The 21,111-nt window shown below is 28.7% G+C and overlaps 2 protein-coding genes across 5 annotated transcripts in view; one reads left to right on the forward strand and one right to left on the reverse strand.

Moving 5' to 3' along the window:
- Positions 1-13,388, reverse strand: part of LOC142320103 (uncharacterized) — a 157,604-nt gene extending 144,216 nt beyond the window's left edge. For both annotated transcript variants that reach the window (XM_075357782.1, XM_075357781.1), the window contains exons 1-2: positions 13,180-13,388; positions 8,217-8,343 (exon numbers count right to left, since the gene is read on the reverse strand). In XM_075357782.1, the coding sequence (XP_075213897.1) occupies positions 8,217-8,343; positions 13,180-13,228 (176 nt within the window). In that variant the 5' untranslated portion in view covers positions 13,229-13,388. The remainder of the gene's footprint in view (positions 1-8,216; positions 8,344-13,179) is intronic.
- A 1,797-nt stretch (positions 13,389-15,185) lies between these two features.
- The window catches only part of LOC142320438 (uncharacterized), an 81,775-nt gene continuing 75,849 nt past the window's right edge, over positions 15,186-21,111 (forward strand). For all 3 annotated transcript variants that reach the window (XM_075358207.1, XM_075358208.1, XM_075358209.1), the window contains exon 1: positions 15,186-15,325. The gene's annotated coding sequence lies outside the window, so the exon portion shown is untranslated. The remainder of the gene's footprint in view (positions 15,326-21,111) is intronic.

The following is a 21,111-nucleotide window of genomic DNA, read 5'->3' on the forward strand; positions in this document are numbered from 1 at the left end:
AAAATCGTTTTAATACTAATTATGGTAAATAAATATGTTACTGATCCAAAAATTCTAATAGATCATTTTTTTTCTAGAATGAATTATTTACCGTATTTATTCGAGTACCCCACCCCCACCACGACTTACTGGACCAAAAATCTTTAAAAAAATTCATTATATACCGGTATTTTAGAGTGCAACAGATATGATAAAAAAATACAAAAATATTCAGAAAGTAAAGCATTTAATTCGTTCATTTAAATTACAGTATTAATATTACATTAATAATTAATTACCATAAGTACTAGTTAAGTTCAGAATCAGTAGGCCAGTAAAACAAAAAGAAAGTATCATGTTGAAAAGGATCATTTCAATACACTTTTTAATATGGAATTTTATTTTTAATTAATCACTGTTAATGTCTGTAGAAGCATTACGGTAGTCTCCACATTGCTACCATCTTCACTACAGTAATCATCTTCACTACCATCAAGTTTATTACATATTCCGCATTTTTTTAAACTTTTCCTTACTAATTCCATGGAAATACCTTCCCAAGCATCTTTTATCCAAACACAAATCTGGGCGTTTGATTCTTCCTGTAGGCATGAGAAAGAAATTTCAATCAGCCATCCATTTACTGTACAATTGTTTTAATGCAGATTTGAACGGTTTATTAATGCAGACATCTATGGTTGCAATAGAGATGTCAATCCGCCTGGAATTATTACTTGGTCTGTCATAACCTTTTTTAAAATGTCTTTTACTTTATCACTCGTACGCCCCTGATAACTATACATTACTAACGGTATTTTTTTTTATTAAGTAAATCTCTGGATCGCTTTTGCCATCCACACCTAATCCAACCTAAAATTAAGGTTTCGTCCATCCAACCTGATTCCTGTGCTCTGATAATAACTCCATTTACCTGTACGGTAGGAAGAGTTTCTTTTAAAAACAATGTACGGAGGTAACTTTGATCCATCATTAGTAATGCAAAGCTAACATTACACCTTTGTTTTTCATTACTACCAGTGCGAATCGTAACACTTTTTTCACCTTTTTTGTTAACGGTTTTGTCAAATGGCATTTCAAAATATACAGAGGTTTGATCAGCGTTTCCTATTTGAAAAGACAAATAACCTTTATCTTTTTTAAGATTTATTATGTATTTCTGAAAATGTAATATTGTTTGTTCATAAGCGTCTGGAAGTCATTGAAAAATGGTCGTCTTTCGTCTTATTGACAAATCATTTTGTGCAAAACATCGTGTTATCCAGCCACAGCTTGATTTAAAATTAACTTTATTCAATGATTTAGCGATTTCACGAGCATATGATTGACACATTTCGTCGTGACAGCATAACCGCATTTCCTTTTTTCCATAACAAAGTCATACGATTTTTTTTCTATGTCTATGTATTTTGGTTTTAGGCCACAAAAAGCCCTTTTATTACCAGTGCCTTTCACCAGAAGTTGTTTCTTCTTACGCCAGTCTCGAATGCAGCTTTCATCTATATCAAATTTTCTTCCTGCCGCCCGATTTCCAATTTTTTCAACCTCTTCTATTACACGCAGTTTTTCATTTACTGTAAAAAATCATAGACGCTGTCCTTTTGTACTCATTTTAATGCCGTAATTAAAATAAATCACTGCATTAAACTGTACAAGATAAACTAAACAGATAAAATGCATACAACCGTCCACATATACAAACAGTACACTGACTATGGCGAATAGAGAAGACGACGATGGGTAAATTGATACTGTTGTAGTGTAATTAGAACCGGATGCAGCCTATACAGAATGAATCAGTTTTATAAAAATACTGTAATACTGTTATAATTTGCATGCATAGATTTTCTAATGGAAATGTTAAAGCTTCAGTTCTAGAACACCAAGCAGATATCTTAAAAACATAGAAGAGTTCCAGACCATAAAATATTTAGTAGGGTTTTTTACAATCTGTTTGAAATGGATACCTCTTCCTAGTGCCAATTTTCATCTTAATATTGACTAGGATGGATATGGAGGTAAAGTTGAAAATATTATAACAGTTGAATATATGGAGGGTGTCCCAAAAACAATGCACAATTTGTTAAGATTCAAAGAAAATTTATTTGTACACCAAATCAAATTTATAGCCCTTCAATATAATTCCCCAAAGTGTAATGCATGTTCACCAACGGTCTGGCAGCTTTTGATTCCCGTAAGGAAACAATCTTTGTTGTGGTGTCCAATTTCCTGGGTCATGGTGACTAATAAACTAACAATTACTCACAATGTGTGGTCACACATTGTCATGCAAAACTGACACACCACTATTGATTTTTTTCTAACACTATTTTCCATTCTGTCCATAACACCCTTTTATCTAAGAAACAATCATCTCTGCCTCACTTTTCACTGCATCCAATAACATTTCTTAGTTATAGAAGAGTGTAGATTCTCCCAAACCTGAAATTCAGTTAAGATTTAAGATCATGTACCCATGTTTCATCAATAGCAATAATTCGATTCGAGAACTGGTTACCTTTCCTTTCATACAGTGTAAGCAGTTTTCTTGCAATTTCAAAATATATCACATTTTGAAAATTGGTATCCACCATGCTACAACCTTTGTGCAAATATTCAATTAATAAGATGTAGTTTTTAGTATTTCGATTTCATTTTTGATCTTTCTCACTATCATGCTATGATCTTCATCAATCACTTCCACAACAATAGTGATGTTTGTGTTGTCTGCTGTAGTAGATGGTCAGCAAGAGCATGGCTCATTTGCTGTACTACATCTGCCCATCTTAAATTATGCAGACACTGTACAGTACTGCGATCTAGTTTCATCACCACACACATACCGTAAGATTGATAAATTATTGGCACAGTATTGGCTTCTAAAATTCCGATTTTGATGTATGCACATCACTTGAATTTTTTTACATGACCTGAATTCATTTTTGCTTCATCTTTGGACTGCACTGTTATTGTTACTTACTAAAACCCAAAAACGTATACATTCAACTTTGTGATACTTCAGGCTACACACTGTTGGTTCGCAGAAGTTATTCTGTCTTTGATTTTGCACATGTGCATAGTGCATTAATTATGGGACAACCCTCATAGTTCACACAAGTTTGCAAACTGATATTCCAAAAACTTGCGTTGTAAAAGATTAGCTCCTTCAGTCAGGATTTTATACTGAGCAACTACAATTTTGTGAACGGATTTAAGTGAATCACACACTGCACACTTTTATAACTACATGTTATGGGATTGATGGTTATCAAGAACACCCAAAATTCTCATCAATAGTCAGAAGAGAATTCACATACTACAATGGAAGCAAATTTTCTAAATGAATCTGTAGTGAGATATGGTAGACAACCACTTAATTGTCCCTTTCATATTAAAATATTACCTTAAAGGTTAAAATTACCTAACATTTTTTTTCTCCATTGAAAAAATATCCTACTGTCAAAATAAAGAAATATATATTTTCAACAAGACAGAGTTGCATTATACTCTACTCTTCATAAGGTCTGCAGACCTCACTCATTAGATTACTGTTTATGGGGGTCGGATAAAAAGTGAAGTTTATAACTAAAATATGGAAGATGAACTGATTGTTTAAATTTTAAATGGTAGTTGAGATAATACAACCAACAAACGATCATCTAAAATTAGTTAAGTAACATTTGTTTTTTTATTTTTTGAACATTTATTTCAAACCATGAAGTTTAGTTTGTTTTATTTTCAAACCTGGAAATAAATCAATGAAATTTTCTCTAGCTTGGTTATTGGTAATTTTGATTTTTTGTTTGATTATTATTTAGAATAAAAAAATCAGGTTTGGCTTTTAATTAAAGTAAAATTTCTCAAAATAGTATTTGTTTTTTATTGACTATATATATTTACATATATTTTCCCAGAATTAAATTCTCCACAAAATTTATTGTAAAAATTTATCAACTGGAAAATTACAAAATTATTTTAAGTAAAATCTAAAAGATCATGGGTTTTTTTTACTACATTTTTTGAGTTTTAAGTGACTTTTCTAAAAAAAAAAAATATTAGAAAAACAGTCCTGGGAACCCATTTTTATCATTTTTAGGTCAAATAACAATAAAGTACTAATATTTTATCATAACTATGTCAAAAAAAGATTTAAAGCTATATCATGTAACTTACAAAGCAGAAAGAAATCAAGGTAAAATCCTTCAGCAGCTCTAACTTAAAAAGCAAAGCATTTTTGGACCTATATTTATAATAACATTTTTTCTTATTTTTAACTCAAGAGTCACTTCCCAAAATATTATCATTTCCCGATTGAACACTCTGTATACATTTGAATTATACATTTTTGGGAAAAAATCAGTTTTTCTAATTTTTAACAAGTGCCACTTACTAGCAAAAATTTTTTTTTTTTTTATATAAATATATCAATATATTAACAACATCCCCCCAAGTAAATTGATGAAAGATTAGTTATTACTAATCCTAATATACACTGGTTTAGTATATTTTAAATAGGCTCAAAAAATTCATTTCTTGTGAAACATAGAAATCATTTATAGGGATGATAATATTATTTCATATTTACATACTGGCTCCATTAGGGGGCTAACCAAATACAAAAAAATTTTAGTCAGATATTTTCATTTGTTATACAGTTCCAGGACTGGGCAAGAGTATTCCTTTAGGAACCATGAGTCTGCATTAGATAAATTTAATTGAAATTATATTTAAATATTTTCTTATATAAATATGATGTTATTTTGATAATGAGATTATAATTAATACTAGTTAAATGAACCTAAATTTTACATCCACATTTAACACAATGAAATATGTGAAATCAATATAATTTCAGTAAACAGCTTCCAAATTATTATTTAATTTGTCACTGACTTTATTCACTCTTCCCATATTTACTTCCCTGTTATTTCAGATAGTTATTACCTTTACTTTATCAATTAAAATTTATACAAGTTCCCTTTACAAATTAATAATTTTATATTTCCTGATCCTCCTTGACTGATTTTACCATGACTCTCCTTGATACCTTCAGGCAAATCCTTTTGTTATTCTTGGGGCAGATCCTTTTATTATTGTTGAGTCAGTTCCTTTTGTTATTTGTTATTGCCAAGAACAGTAGCAATGCCTACTCTTCCTTGTAACATCAATTTAGTGTTTTGTAAATACTAGTCCAATCACTCTGAATAAATAATTTATTTATTCAGAGTGATTCTTTAGTATGAACAGAAAAAGTATTTGGTGCATCATGTAATTGATCTGATCAATGATATTCCTTTATCATCTGAATATTTACAGGTAGAATATGAGAAAATGGTATTGTAGCAATTCTTTGGGTATGGTTATTTGAATCATGTTGCAATCCCTCAAGTTTTATTGTTACTTAAACAAACTGACAAAAATGTTGTTATAATTTATTACTGTTACTCTCTGTAGTATATTTTCGAGAAAAGATGTGGCATGTAATGTAATAATTGGGTAGAAGATATTCTTACAAACAATAATTTGAGGAAGACAATGTGCAATTAAATGAACATTTTTTTGCTGATTTCAAGATGAGCAGGATGGAGAAAATTAAAAAGAAAAGAATCATAAAAAATTACAGCAAATTTTACAGACCTGATGTTTTTAATTGGAACTGAGTAAGGAAATTTAAAAACTAAGAGTTTGAAGAAGGGTTTTATAACAACAAACTACCATTTAAGTGGTAACTTGAAAACAGTAAATGAGCTTGAGCTTTCAGAACCAACAAAAGCATTCAAAGCTATTCAATAAAATATTATTTGCACTAATACAGACGTGGTAACTTTACAACTTATAGTGATAAGGAACCAATATCTTCTAAATAAATAAACATTTTCCCCTGATCAGTACATAATAATATGTTATATACACCACATCAAAAATAGATAAAAGAAGGAACTGCTGCAGTATTTACTTGTATAAATCAACTGAAACTCTAAAAACCTAAATCAGAAAAAAATCACAAAGACACAATTATAAAAAAAAGGTAGGAGTGATTAAATTCCATACTAACTATTTAAAATAAAAACACAACAGGTAATGTTAAGGTAAATTACATGAAGATACTGAGTATAAAAATAATTATGAAATAATTCACAATTCAGAAAGCGTTGATGAAAATTATTTAAACATATAATAATTGTAATAGACTAATTGTTGTTTATACGATTGTATATAAATATATGCATATACAATTGTGTACACATTGACTAGTTGAAAAAAATTCAGGGTTTTTTATTTTTTAATTAATTTTGTTAAAAAATTTTACAAGAATGTTTCTATAAAAGAAAATATTTTAATTGTATTTTAAATATATTACTGGTGGAAAAACATTTTAAATAACTCTTCAGAAATTTATTAAAATAGCAATGGAAGTACAAAACGGATCTTTTTATACAGCTGAAATATTGAGTTGAGTTATACAAAACCTGCTCTACTGCTGTTGCCTGGTTTGATAGATGAGAATAGTTTTGTTTTCTTTTTAGAATAAATGAGTATACTTTTTAGCAAACATTGACACATTTATTAATAAAATACAAGAATAAGTTAACAACATATTTAATGTTCAAAACATCATTCTATATGATCATATTTATAGGTACCAAACAATGATTTGACATGCCAGTCTTGTATCTTGAAAACTCAATTTGATTTTTTGAAGAAGCTCCTATAGACAATATATTTCAAATGGGAATACATATAAAGCAAAATAAATATTTAATAATAACAAGCTTGCATTTTATTAAAACACTCAAAGCAAATCAAAATAGTTTGATTTTGATGCAAATTAAATCAATTTGATTATTACAAAAGAATCTATTTTCTAATAAAAGACCGAGAATTTTTTTTATGGGCAACAGAAATACAATCTTTTTCAATAAAAGAAATTATATCCATTACATTTTTTTCATAACTTTTTTTGGTTTCGATATTAATTCAGCATTGTAAGTTAAATATCAAAGTAATTCTATGGTAATCAGTTTTTTATTACACATTTCTTTTCAATTTATTACTAAATGGTGGATAGTACAGAAAGAGGTGTAGCATTACCAAATTCATTTCAGACAACTCAATTTTATAACTACAAGCTAACAGTTGTTTTTTTTTTCAAAAATGGCAATATTCCTCATTTCTACTCACTTCTCACATCATTGTCACCTCTTCCTAATTTCATCCAACATATAACATTTTATTTTAGCTTTAAATAAAAAGCCTCATTATAATTTCACTTTACTACTTAATTTATAACAGTGAATAATCAACAAATCCAACAATAATGCATACAGTGTCCCATATCTCTGCTGGCTACAGTTGCAAAAACATCAAATTGTAAAAATTAAATAAGAGCGATTTGAGATTTGGCAGATTCATTTAAAATAATATAATAAATAATACTTCAAAATTTGAAACATATCTGGCTATAGATTTCACAAATTATAATGGTCAAAATAAGTGGCTGTAAAAATCACAGCTTTAATAACAGGCTCTTTTCTCCATTTTTTACTTAAAAATTCTCTAAAATAACGTCTAAGATATTTATAGGCAATCAATAAATGTATAACTTAATAGGCTAAATTCTTTACACACTGAAAATACAGAAAAATTGTCAGAAATTTATCTTCTACTTAAACTGTATTATATATATATATATATATATATATATTAGTTGTTTGTAATACTTTAGTTAAAAGTATATTTCATTTAATGTCATAATTTAAATAAGTATGATGTTAAACTGTTTCGTATAAACCTGTCATACAAATTGGGAGGAAGGTGAAATCAAGAGTTTTTTAAATATATTTATAGTAATATATATACTTTATTACTGATCATGAGGTAATAAATACCACACAGAAATAAATACCTGTAGGCACGTAAAAATTTATATCTTACACAGACTGTTAAGCACATTTATCACACATAACATACCAAATACAAATTCATTTTTTCTGATTATTATATTAGCTATAATAATAATAAAAAAGTACAACAACCCTCTATTAACCTGTATAAAAGAATACAACATGAAATGAAAGAGCATTACAGAAAAATAAGTGATATATGAAGTGTATCACCCACAGTTTAAAAAATACATTAATAATATCTACAAAAGATATTACATTAGTAATAATAAAAGAAATCTTTACTATCTACACAGTTCTAATTTGTTAACTTACTCAGATGTTCCAGCAAAACATTGTATCTGAACTGATGAAGCAATCTTCCTAATTAAAACTGGTACAGGTACACAATCTGGTATATAGTATTTGTTATCACAGCATTGCTCAAATAAAGTAATAAATTCTGCAAAAAAAAAAAAAAATATATTATTAAACACAAAAATGTACAGAGTGGACAGGAAGTCCCTTTATGCCAGTTAAGAAATTATTAGGATAGGTGCAGCTTACCTTCTATGGATCTAAAACCTCTGTGTGGATTCCACCATGTTCAAAGCACAACTGCATGCACCTTCATGTCTGGTTGTTCAACTGCAACAGCATATCATGGGTGATTATTTCAAATGCTGATGAAACAGCATATGTTAGAGCTGTTCATTGCTGACATATCTGTGTTTTCAGATCTCTTCTTTTACAAAACCCCAGAGTGTATTGTCAGGTGTGATGAAGTCAGGGCTTCTTGCTGGCCAAGACAATGGAGCCGGTAACTCTTCTGACCTACATCCAGCAATTCAGAAAAACATCATTCAGGCGTCTGCAAACATTCTAAACAAAATATGGCTGGAGCACAATCTTACTGGAATGTAATGATGTCAGCGATCCCTTTTGCCATTAATCCTGGAAGCAACCAGATCACTCTCAGATAACTATGTTGATTAACTGTGCCATTGAAAGAATAAGGACCAAGGAGATGTTCAGCTGTCATCCCAGCCCAAATTATAACATAAATGGTGTTCAATTTCCTCAAAAAAGTGGACGGTCTTTCACCCAGAAAAAAATTTTGATTATGAGAGCTTTAATACATCACACACTCATTTGAGAACATGACATTCTCTTTATAATTTGCTCTTGGAAAGCATTCAAGCAATAACTGACATGTACACATCAGTGGTCACTTTCAATCAACTCATTAAACTGTGACTGAACGAAAACTTTTAACTTTCAAGTCCTTCCACATATGGTCTCACATTGTCAATCTTGGAATGCTTAACACAGTAGAATGTTTGCGCATTGATTTCATGTCGTGATCATTGAATTGATGCCTCTACAGCAGCGCACGTACAGCTCAACTGCTCGGCCTCCCATTGCATGTCGCATCAAGAATACGTCCCATGGCAAAAGCCTTCTTCTCCCATGTTGGTAACATTTGCCATGATGGTACTGATTTCCTAAAAATCATAAAAACATCATTCATAATGTTCTCCAATGTTTTATCAGTGTGTGGACGTTCATGGACCCACACACAAACTAACAAATGCTCTTCGACTGTGAACTCAATCATATCTGCCGTCATTCTACACTCAACTATGACTAAGGTCATCCCACCATGAATAAACAGACTTCTTTCTTTTCTGTTTAGCCTCAGTAACCACCACAAGGTATTACTTCAGAGGATAAATGAGGATGATATGTAATGACTATACATGAAGTGTAGTCTTGTACAGTCTCAGGTCGACCATTCCTGAGATGTGTGGTTAACTGAAATCCAACCACCAACGAACACCAGTATCCACAATCTAGTATTCAAATCCATATAAAAGTAAACTACCTTTACTAGGATTTGAACCTTAGAACTCTACACTTAGAAATCAGCTGATTTTCGATGACGAGTTCACTACTACCAGTGGTCAACAACCCAGTGGGTTGAATGAACACACCAGGCAATCCCCACCATGACTTATCCTTGCCACCTTTACCAGCAATAGTGTGCAATATCAATGGTGAGAACTGGCAGCAGCAGAGCCTGAGTAACCAGGATTTATTACATCAATAACATGTATTAGATTAAATCATAATTAAAAAATTATTTAAAAGAAACACTTCACAATTTATTCATATTAATAAGTCAAAGATATCTATTTTATTTTATTTTACTTTCCTGGCTAAGTAGTTATACCAGTGGTTCCTTTTTTTGACTAACAAAGCCATTTTTAAAATTAATTTATATGGTAGAGCCCTTTAGACATACTCTCAGGTTTACAAATTAATAATATTTAGGAATAGTGTTACAGAGGGGTATTATAATAAGGGAATGTAAAGTATCTAAGAGATATGAAAGAATAAAGTGTAAAAGAGATAAAGTATAATATAAGAGACATAAAGTACCTACAGAATGTAAATATCTCAGAGATATCAAAATTAATTGTGAATGTTCATACAATGAAATTATATTTAAAAAATTTTGAAATTTACCATAATATTTCAATTTATTCTCAACTATCATCACTAATATACATGATAGTGTCAAAACTTCAACAATACGTATAGCATGTAATTTCTAGTTTTTTTTACTTTGAGTCTGCTTTTTATTTCTTACTGTTTAATTTCATTCAATTTTCATTTTATTTTCATAGAGTGACCATGGAGCCCCTGAGAAGTGCAGACGAAGTCATAGGGCTCTGCGGAGTACAGATTGGAAACCATAGCAGTATACTGCATGAGGGTCAGTATGCTAAAAGAGTCAATATTGTATGTCAGAGTTTTTGCTGAGCTTGACAATTCATTACCCCTTCTAACCAAAATCAAAATTTTAGCAACAAAAAATTCTGGAAGGTTATATACACATATGTTGATTTATAATTTGCTTGATATGTTCAGACTAGGTGAACTAATGAAATATGGCAAGATGATTTCTGAAAAATAGGGCATTGATGCCATTCAATTTTGGTCACAATCAGTCAAACGATTAGGTAGATACAGGCCATATTCCAAAATTATACTCAAAGGAGAGGTAATTTTATCACATAATTTATTGCCCCTTTAATAGCTTACATACTTCCCAACTGTGCTCAATCTTATTCAATCCCCCCATAAAGGGAAGGAGGAAAAAATACATTTTTCATTTTTGTTGTTTCTGGTTCAAAGTCACATCCTTGGATTAATTAGATAATTTCATTACATTAGTACACTGGTAGTGACACATTACTTTCCAGTGTGTCACTGGTCAGATGATTCAATTTAGGGATAAGCCTAATTTTTTACTTCCTTGTACGAAGTAAAGGAAATATTGATCGTGAAAAATTTTTGTTTTCAGATTTCAAAGTAAATATCCATTTCGACTAGTTTCAGTGTGACGTCTGTATGTATATATGTATGTACGTACGCATAATAATAATTAGCCTTAGGATGTTGAAATTTTTGATTTAGGACTGTTGTAACATTAGTTATGCACCTCCCCTTTTGATTGCATTTTCTAACTACAGTAATAAGCCCTCATTGAGAGATTTTCAACGATGTATCATAAGTGGCACTTATTTTCATTGGTTCCATAGTTATAGACAAATGAAATTTAAATTAATGAAATATTTGGATCTTATAAGGGGAAGGCACATCTGTTCAAATCAGACATCTACTTTTTTCTTTAACTTTTTTTTTTTAATTAACCTCTGATTGTAAAAAAATTGTACAATAAATAATAATTCAATAACAACAATAAAAAAATATAAATTATTAATGAAATAAAATTTGATGTACTTTTCATTTAAAAAAAAATCTGCCTATTACTATAGACTGAGAATAAGTCATGTGGTGCCCACATCACATTTGGTGAAACATCTAATTATTCGTTTTTGTTTTCATTTTGTTGATGGTTATATCATAGTAATTTAAAAAATAGAGTATTAGATATACAACATACATTTATTTAAAGAGTAATACAGGGACTTTTACTGTATCTTAATATTTCAGGTAAGATTGTTGAATTAATAACTGCATAAATATTTCATGTTAATAACTAATATTTTAGCAATTGTGTAACTGTCCACTTTATTAAAGAATTGGAGGATCGTATCTCACTTTCGAGTGAAATGTTTAAATGAATTGTAGCAAAAAATGTGTATGTAATTTAATAGACATGCAAGAGTCATATGATGTCCACATCAGATTTTTTTTCATTTCCTTAGATAAGGTGGCGCTAAATATGGTAAAAATATTCATTAAGTACAAAAATTCACTAAAACAAAAACCATAATCAATTAAAATAAATTAACTACTTTTTCTTGAAATAGAAAAACTGAGACATATTTAGATTTTTTTTAATTACACTGAAAAATTAAACAAATTGAATGTATTAAAAAATAATAACTGCACTTAACTATTATTATAATTTACTCAATACAGAACAGTTTATTTCAAACAAAACAATCAACATATGAATAATAAATATTTAAACACAGGCAAATATTTACTACTACACTAACAGAATATCAAATTACCATTGCACTCTACATCAAATTACCTTAGATAATTTACAGAAAAGAATGAAGTGTGTAGGAAAGATTTAGTGAAGACATCAGTTTAAGAAAAATCATAAGCATGAAACTAAGTTTTTTTTATTAATTTTTGTTTTTCCATGCTTTTAATTTGGTCCTTAGTTCAATTTAACATAATCCAGTGACACTTGTTTATGCAGTGTTTCAGGTAGAAAAAAAACTGAATGTCTAATTTTTTTTCAAACCTGTTATTTCAAACTTCTGCATAAATATAGTAAACAACTAATTATACAGGCAACTAAATGTTAAGATATATTTCTCCCATTTAACAAAAATGGGTTTTTAACTACTCAATGAAAAAACTGTAGTCGATTAATAAAGATAATTCACATAATACATTAATAACAGTTAAAAACACAACAAAATATTCTTAAAACTTATTAGGATTTATTTATCATTAAATCAATCTATGTTAATGCTGTCAATAAAGAGAACTACTTAAATAAGTTTGAAAGCAAGTTTGACACGGTCAAATTTAATTTGTACGGTATATATTTTACACAAATGCGTGCGTTATTCAAGTTACTCTATACTACTTCAAACAAGATTAAAAAAACCTAATCTTTAAAAAATATTAAAAATAAAAACTATAAATGATCATAGTTAAATTATTTTTCTTTTATTCTCAATAAATAATTATGTTAAGGCTTACAAAAACAGCGAACTTCTGTGAGAAATAGGTTAGAACAAACCTTTAAGAACGTCGTTAAGAGGAAAGGGTCCTTCGCCAGCAACCGCCATAACTAGCTATTTAGGACGAGGTTTCAAAACATTAAACAATTTGTGTTAAACTACTCAATTACATGAAAAAACTCTAAATTTTCAAGCAACTCCAACGTCTTTTAGCTACCGGAACATCAATTTCAAATTACAAGTTTGAACAAGCCTACAACAGACGTTAAAAAACCATGTTGGTAACGCTGTCAGATAAAAACAAAATTTCTCCTCTTAAAGATCTAAGGGAAGAATTATATATGAGAATATTATAAGTATAGTCATCCTCACAGCGGTTAAATATGATAATTTACACTTTGCAGATCAACAATTATAAGATTAATCTCGTAAAATGTTCCGTTTCCAAACGATTAGTGATGAAAATTATTTAAAACTATAAACTTTTAAATAAATGACGTACTGAGCCAAATTTATGCTGTGGCGCAATTGTATCGCAAACTTCACTAAAAATACTGTATGTAAACAAAATTCGCAAAAATCCTTCAAGTTTTTTAAAAAATGTTACCTTCATAAACGCATTTGTATTTTGCCCGTAGATGTGATTGATTTTTTTTTTGTTTTCACCTTTTTGTAATTTACATTTTTTTTTTCTGTAGTTATAAAATTATTCCACAACATAAATTCGGTTTATCGTTTAATGTTTTAAATAACATTAATTTTTAAAAATCAATAAAATCAATAGTAATGAAGTTTTTTCCTGTAAAGAAGTACAGTCTGTGTCGTGAATATTGTCATAAATTTCCTCACCGAGCATAATCGAAAGTGATTTTAGGATTACCGTAGTTTGGTTTTTAAGGCTCACTTATCAATTCCGAAATATTGTTTCAACTGAGTAAATATAGTTATAGAGTAAATTAAACACAAAGATACAAAATTAATTTTGCGTTAATCAGGATTATGACACGCAATTATTTTATTCTTTAAATAAATTTTAACGGATTCAAATTAAACAAGAGTGAATATGCTAAATTGGACAAACTGGACGCAACCCGTCCACTGATACAAGCAGTACACTTAAAAAAATAGAACTAGTTTAAACAATTTATCACTTTTAGAAGTTTAATACTCTAAGATGTTAGCCCTACAATTTTTACACTCATATATGAAAGCAAAAAAATCAACACTCTCAAACAATATGAAATTTACGACTTATTAAATTTGACAATAATTTTGAAAGATATTAACCAAATTGCATTACATTTACTTACTGTCTGCAAGACAATTAGGTAGTGATGCTTTCCGTCGCACCGCTTGTTGGTAAAAATGTCAGTTTGCCGAATGGAAAGTTTCTTAATAGAAAGCATTACCATATAAAATACATTCGATGAATAATACAATCAGCATTGTTATTGTCAGCATAGATGTTATTTTGTATGACTATTTCTCTATTTTCACTTGTTAAGCTGTTTCCAAAATCAGAATCTTACCTCGCTTTTCAAAAACAAGGAATTTCAATTTACTTCCTTTTTTTTAAATGAAAAGTCAGATAAAAAGCCTGAATGGTCTTGATTACGTATGAATTTACTCGACAAATGAATACAAACGACTCAGCTCGAATCGTAAAACGAATACAGACGCGTCATAGGGGAGAAACCCATTCTAAATGTCCCAGTAAATTAATTTTATTTCATATACATACAGTACGACAGTTGATACTTCAGGTTTTTTTCACAATATTGGTAGTGTAATTGATTATGACAAACTATATTCGACCCTGATCGTGTAAATAAAAATGTCATTACACATGTTTCCTAAAAAAAGACAATGTGTGAAATCTTGAATGGAGTGAACTACAGCTATGTTAATTATTAATGCTATGTTTAAATGAATGATCTTATAGCTAAATAGATAAAGGAGGTACTGAAGTTTAATTTTTATTTCAGTAAACTTATCACCGAACGATTCACAGCTAAACCATTAATTACATACATTTCATTTCACTAGATCAACACCAAGACGTGATATTAAGAAGCTTGTGAATTAATATGGCGCTTGTTGATGTTGAATTTATTGTTTGTGTTAGTGTATTCTTCTGTTTGTAATTTCTGTGCGTTATCTAAATATTTTACATTGATGGAAATGTAACTTTGTTTTGATTTAAATGTAAGTATTACCATTCGTTTATTTAAACTAATACGAAGTTATGTTGAAAATTAAAAAAAAAAAAATGAAGCCATATTTCTTATTTACTTGAAACAAGAATGTTTAGGATCAGATCGATCTTAAATTGATGTTGGTAATCTGTTTTCCTTATTAATTTAAACTTTAATATAGCATTATTTGAATAGTTATATTCGAAGAATTAATGCATGGTATTTTATTCATTTATACCATAGGTTATGAGTTCACAAGTTGTTGGAAGTTTTACCGTATTGGTAATGTTAAAGTTATTACATGTTTTTATAGGCAATGTATTCAAATTGTTAGTGTGAAGTTCTGATATGTATTTAACTCATTGTCAGCTTGATGGTATAAATATCGCTTTTAGTTTCTATTGTTTGTCGAAGCATTGTTGTGGCAACGTACCCCTTTGTTGAAAATTTCCAGCGATTTTGTTTAAAATCAAGATATTTTCGTTATTGGAGACATCACCATTTGTTGAATGTTATATTTTCTTATTTGATCGAAATGGTTTACCAGTTTAATATTACAAACAAAAAATTTGTGAGGACAGCAATAAACGTAATTTAATTATTTTAGTATTTACAACTACAGGTTGATTGCCCAGTTAGTTTTTTTGACACCTGAGAAGTTAGTTTTTCTTGCCTGTGAAAAAATTCAAAATTTGACTGGGACTCAAACCCCGAATTAGGGTTTTTAAGTTCATTTACAGTAAAAATAATTTCCTTATTCATCGTGAATAAGTTGAAAAACTAAGCATGTGATATCTTAAATTAAAACATTTAAACAATTCACTTAATTAATTTCTGTTCTATAAATGTATTTGGTTTTATTAGTGTAACATATTTGTATGTTGACTTCTAGTGAGCTGATTTTTGGTTTGATACGTAACTGGTTTGGCATTTTCACCTGTTACTCAAAATTGTTTCATGGAGCCATGTTTGTTTTTTCTCTATTTCCTAAACCATCGGTCTCATTTACTAATCGCCAACTTAATAGTTTTGAGGCATAAAATTAACTGTTAACTTGGTATTTTCTGTTGTATTTATTCTAATAATTTTAAAAATTCCTAATAAATTCAATATCCTAGAGTGTGATAATTTTAATGTTAACTTTAGATAATTCTAGTCTTGTGAAGTATGAACTATCAATTTGGTTTGAGTTAGGACTAAATAATTCTATCTTCGAACTACTTACAAGCATCTGTAACATGTATTGATAATATTTGCACAAATTTATTTAAAGATAATTTTCTATCCTTTTGTGCAGATTAGTCTTTCAGATCACAACTGTCAAATTGTAATAGCTTCATTTATTAATGAAAACACACTAAAAAAAAACAAAAACAATAACAATCATTACTTCATTTAAAAAGATGATCAATAAAAATTCAGTTAGGAATTTGAGAACCTACCTTGTCCTTTATTAAGAAAATTAACAGTTTAAACATAATTAGAAAAACAGATTACTTAAGAAATTATCAAATTGAACTGCTTAAAAATTATGTGAGATGTCTAAAAGTAGTTTGCTGATAACTTCCAGTTATTTGGAAAATTACAGATGAATTTATGCTAAATTTATTCTTTACATTAAGGAAGTTATTATGATATCTAATTCAAATTATAAATTTAGAAGTAGGAGGTAGTTATCAGAAGTGAGAGCAGATTTGGAAATAAACTAGGCAAGTTAACTTCATCCATAATACAAAATATCACAACTTTCATTATCTCATTTCCTGTTCATGTAGCAAGGGAATTTAATAAATTGTTTTCCAATTTTCAAATAATAACACAGATCCATTTCAGCCATTCACCTGGAGTGTTTTTGCTTGCAAATCATATTTTTATTCCTTATTGATGATACTCGGGAAGTAATTTTAAATATGAAGAATAAACATTCAGTGGGTTTGATAAAATTCCTGCCAGTATTTTAAAAAAAGTCATAGATACTATTATTGTCGCTTCTACAAATTGAATAAATCCTTTAACAGAGTATATCCTAACTTCTTTTGTTATTCCCTCTTCTTAATAAAGGTTTGGCACTTTATAAAATTATTGTAGAATTTTGTTTTTGTTCATGTTTTCTAAAATTTATGAAAAATACTTTCCAAAATGGAAAAATGAACTGTCTAATCATTGTTTCGTGCCCATAAATTCATGAATCATGTAGGTCACTATTTAGTAAACTAAAACTATTAATTTATCCATGTGTTTATGAATGTGCGATCTTTGATAAAGAAAGAATAGTCACTTTTCTTAATAAAAAAAAAAATTACCTTTACTAAACCAGACATCATTGTTTTCATGTAACGTAAAACAATGCTTTAGTGTTTATGAGAAGTGCCTTATTATGCTTACATTGCCATTTTTAATGAATTACCAAACACATAAAAAATATTCCCACTAATTTATTTAAAATAAAATTAAAAGATTTTCTTTTATTGAAACAACATTTGTCTGTCTGTAAATTCTTAAATACTTTTAAAAGAAATTAATTTTCTTCATTTCCATTTAATGACTGCTAAATATGTGCTCAAATAATTTTCAATGATGCCTTTGAAATTGTGAATTATTTTGTAGTTTTATAATTAAAATAAATTGTATTAGCATCTTTTTTTTGTAATTAATTATATATGTTTTATGCTGCTGTTCTGATCAAGGTTTTACCATGAGCAAGGTTTTATTCACCCACCCAAATGTTTTTTTTTTAACTGTTGAATAATGTAACTACCCCATTCTTGAATTACTTGAATTATGATTATATTTCATATAATTTTTAATGTAATTATAGTTACATTGGTTCCCAGAAAATTTCTTATTGATTTTTATTGGTCACAATATTAGGAGTTATTTTGGTTTACTACAATTGTATTTATACAACTCAAACCATAAGATACGCCTTCTAAGTCTTTTAATGCATAGATTTTATGCAATAAATATCAAACTGTGTGTTTTTTTTACCCTCAACATAGCTTGACAAAAACTAACTATTCATACATATTTATTGTAAGAGGGATTTACTTTGTTCTAAGGCATCAGAGGCCTGTCAAAAGATTTGTATAGTATTTAGAGAAGATTTAGTAAAGGAACAAACTGCTTGAAATTGGTTTCAAAAGTACGCTTTAGGTGATGAAAGGCTTGAGAATGCCCTCAGATCTGAAAGACTGCGTCCGTTAAATGATTAGGATTTGAGAACTGAATCGAGATGAATTTGATTTTGACCTGCAGAGAACTTTTTATTATATTTAATGTTTATGAAATCATAAGATTACATCTTCAGATAGGAAAGAAATGGAAATTAAGCGAACGGGTGCCTTAAAGTTTTACTGCAATGGCCTGCAATGTATGTTTCTCATCTTATTTTGACAAAAACTGAAACTTATTCAGCCTCATCTTAATGAGGAATGAAAAATGGTTCATGTACTTGAATCACAAGCTGTCTCATTGGTTATCTCCAAGTGACGTGCATACATGAAGGTATAACTGCCCCCCCAAGACAAGTTTTAGTTGTAGGAAAAACTATTTCTGTTAACATCTGTTATGATCAGCTCAAATGAATTTTGTATTGTCAGTTGGAAAGTAGTAAGAATTACAGAAGAAAAAACAGCTGGCATCGGTAAACAAGAAGAAAGTTTTATTTATTCAGGATACTGTCCAATCTTCTGTGGCAAAGACAGTTCATGTAAAATTGTGAAACTTGAATGTTAGATTATGTTTCATCCAGCGTATTCACCAGACCCTCACCTGCAAATTTCCACTTGTTCCTGAATCTGGATAACTTTATGAGAACAATTGATTCAATATTGAAAGTGATCTGAGAGAAGAAATATAAAATTTTTTCCACGGTAAAACAAAATATTTTTGTAAAATTGACATTTATAAGTTATTAAATCGTTGGAAGAAAGTTATACAAGATATAACTTCTTAAAGAAGAAGATTAATATTTTTATAAGTAAATTTAGTTTTACATGAAAAACAATGAAGAAAAAAAGTTCAAATTGGCTGTGGTGAGGGTTTTTTTTATTAATTGTTTAAAAGTACCGTTAATGTCCTTTCAATGCCTTTTAGCACAAATATAGTACATGCATAATAATGATAAACTGGCGCTAACATATTGCATTTTCTTCTAATTAGCCCAAAATCAAAACGTTTTTTGTATTGTACTTTCTTCCAAAAATGTAAATTTTGTGAGTGGTCAACATTTTTTCTTTGTATGTCATACAATTTTTTTTTTAAATGGCATGATGTTCCAGAATAGTGATATTATTAATTGCCCAAAGAATATGTTGGAAGTTTCATATTTTTACTTTTTTAATAGATGAGTTGGCAAGGATTATCTGGTAATATACCCAGTGAACTTTATCCTACATCAGTACAGAATAATGAGATAGATTGTTGTTCACAATCGCTTCTGTCTGTATTAGTTGAGATTTTAAATCTTTGTAACATTCTGACTGAAATGATAAAAATTTTTTCCTTTCCTGTTTAGTTTTGTTTTGAAATCTGAAACCTTTTTACAGTTACGAAGTCACATTTATTAGTTTAAATTCATTGCTTAAATTTTCTCTTAAACATAATTTTTCTTTCTCAAAAAAAAAAATTCTGAAATTACTTAAGAACCTGGACTTAAGATGACAGTTATCCAGTATGCATGGATTTTGTATTGTCACAAATAGTCATTTTAAGAAAAACTTTACACCCCTAACCTTTGGTTCATAGCTTAGAATGTAGACTTAACATTTAGATGAATTTTATACACTTGTAGAGAATGTGTTCCTAAAAGAATATACACAATTTTTGTTCAGTAATCAGGAAATTCAATTCTTATGTTGGTGTGTTCTAATTTTTTTAATACTTTTTTCAAATTAAGATAAAATTAGACATTTTTCATTTCTTTTAATTCATTTTCATTTCTAATACATAAATAAATCTTTTATTCTGTTCAGTAAATAATAATGCATTATTTAGATCACATCATTACTAGATAAATTTTAAATATAAAAACATAAATTAAAAGAAAAAAAACGTTTAAGTCCATATTAATTATTTAAAGTATAAACACATGAGATAATATTAAGTAAATACATTAAATACTGTAAAGTAATAAAAAAATTCAGAAGTTTACTGTTGAAAATTATTTTTAACCCATATATATGTACAAATTGAGAACAGGATACACAAAAATCAGGGTTTTTATAATTATTTTTTTGTTTTAATTATTGTTTAAAAATTCATACACAGCATAATGTTGTTTCTGTAAAAGAAATATTTTAATAGCTATTTAAATAAATTTGTGGGAAAATTTTTGAAATGCTTTGGTAATTTATTAAAAATGGCAACAGAAGTATAATAAGGCTCTTCTCATATGCCAAAGTATTGTTAAGTTATATGAAAACAGTAGTGTTATCGGTTTGGTAGGGGTGGATATTGTTAATTTTTTTTAATAAGTGACCATTCTTTTTAGCAAAGATAGCAAATTTATAAATGTAAAGCACAAGTTTAAGTTATGATATTAAATTTTCTATGGTCTCCACTATTCATATTTATGGGTGTCAGATAATGATCTCACAGCCCATTTTTTATCTTAAAAATTTGTTCTGAATTTTTGAGTGAACCCCAAAAGATGGTATTATGTTTTAAATGGGAACATACGTAAGTGTAATTTAATAATTATAACATGAATTTTATTAAGGTGCCTTTTTTTAAATAAATAATCTATTAAAATCTATAATTTAAAATATAAACTTTTTTTCCCAGTTCATACATCAT

The sequence above is a fragment of the Lycorma delicatula genome, chromosome 2, assembly GCF_047948215.1.
Source record: "Lycorma delicatula isolate Av1 chromosome 2, ASM4794821v1, whole genome shotgun sequence".
In the NCBI taxonomy this organism is placed as follows: Eukaryota; Metazoa; Arthropoda; class Insecta; order Hemiptera; family Fulgoridae; genus Lycorma; species Lycorma delicatula.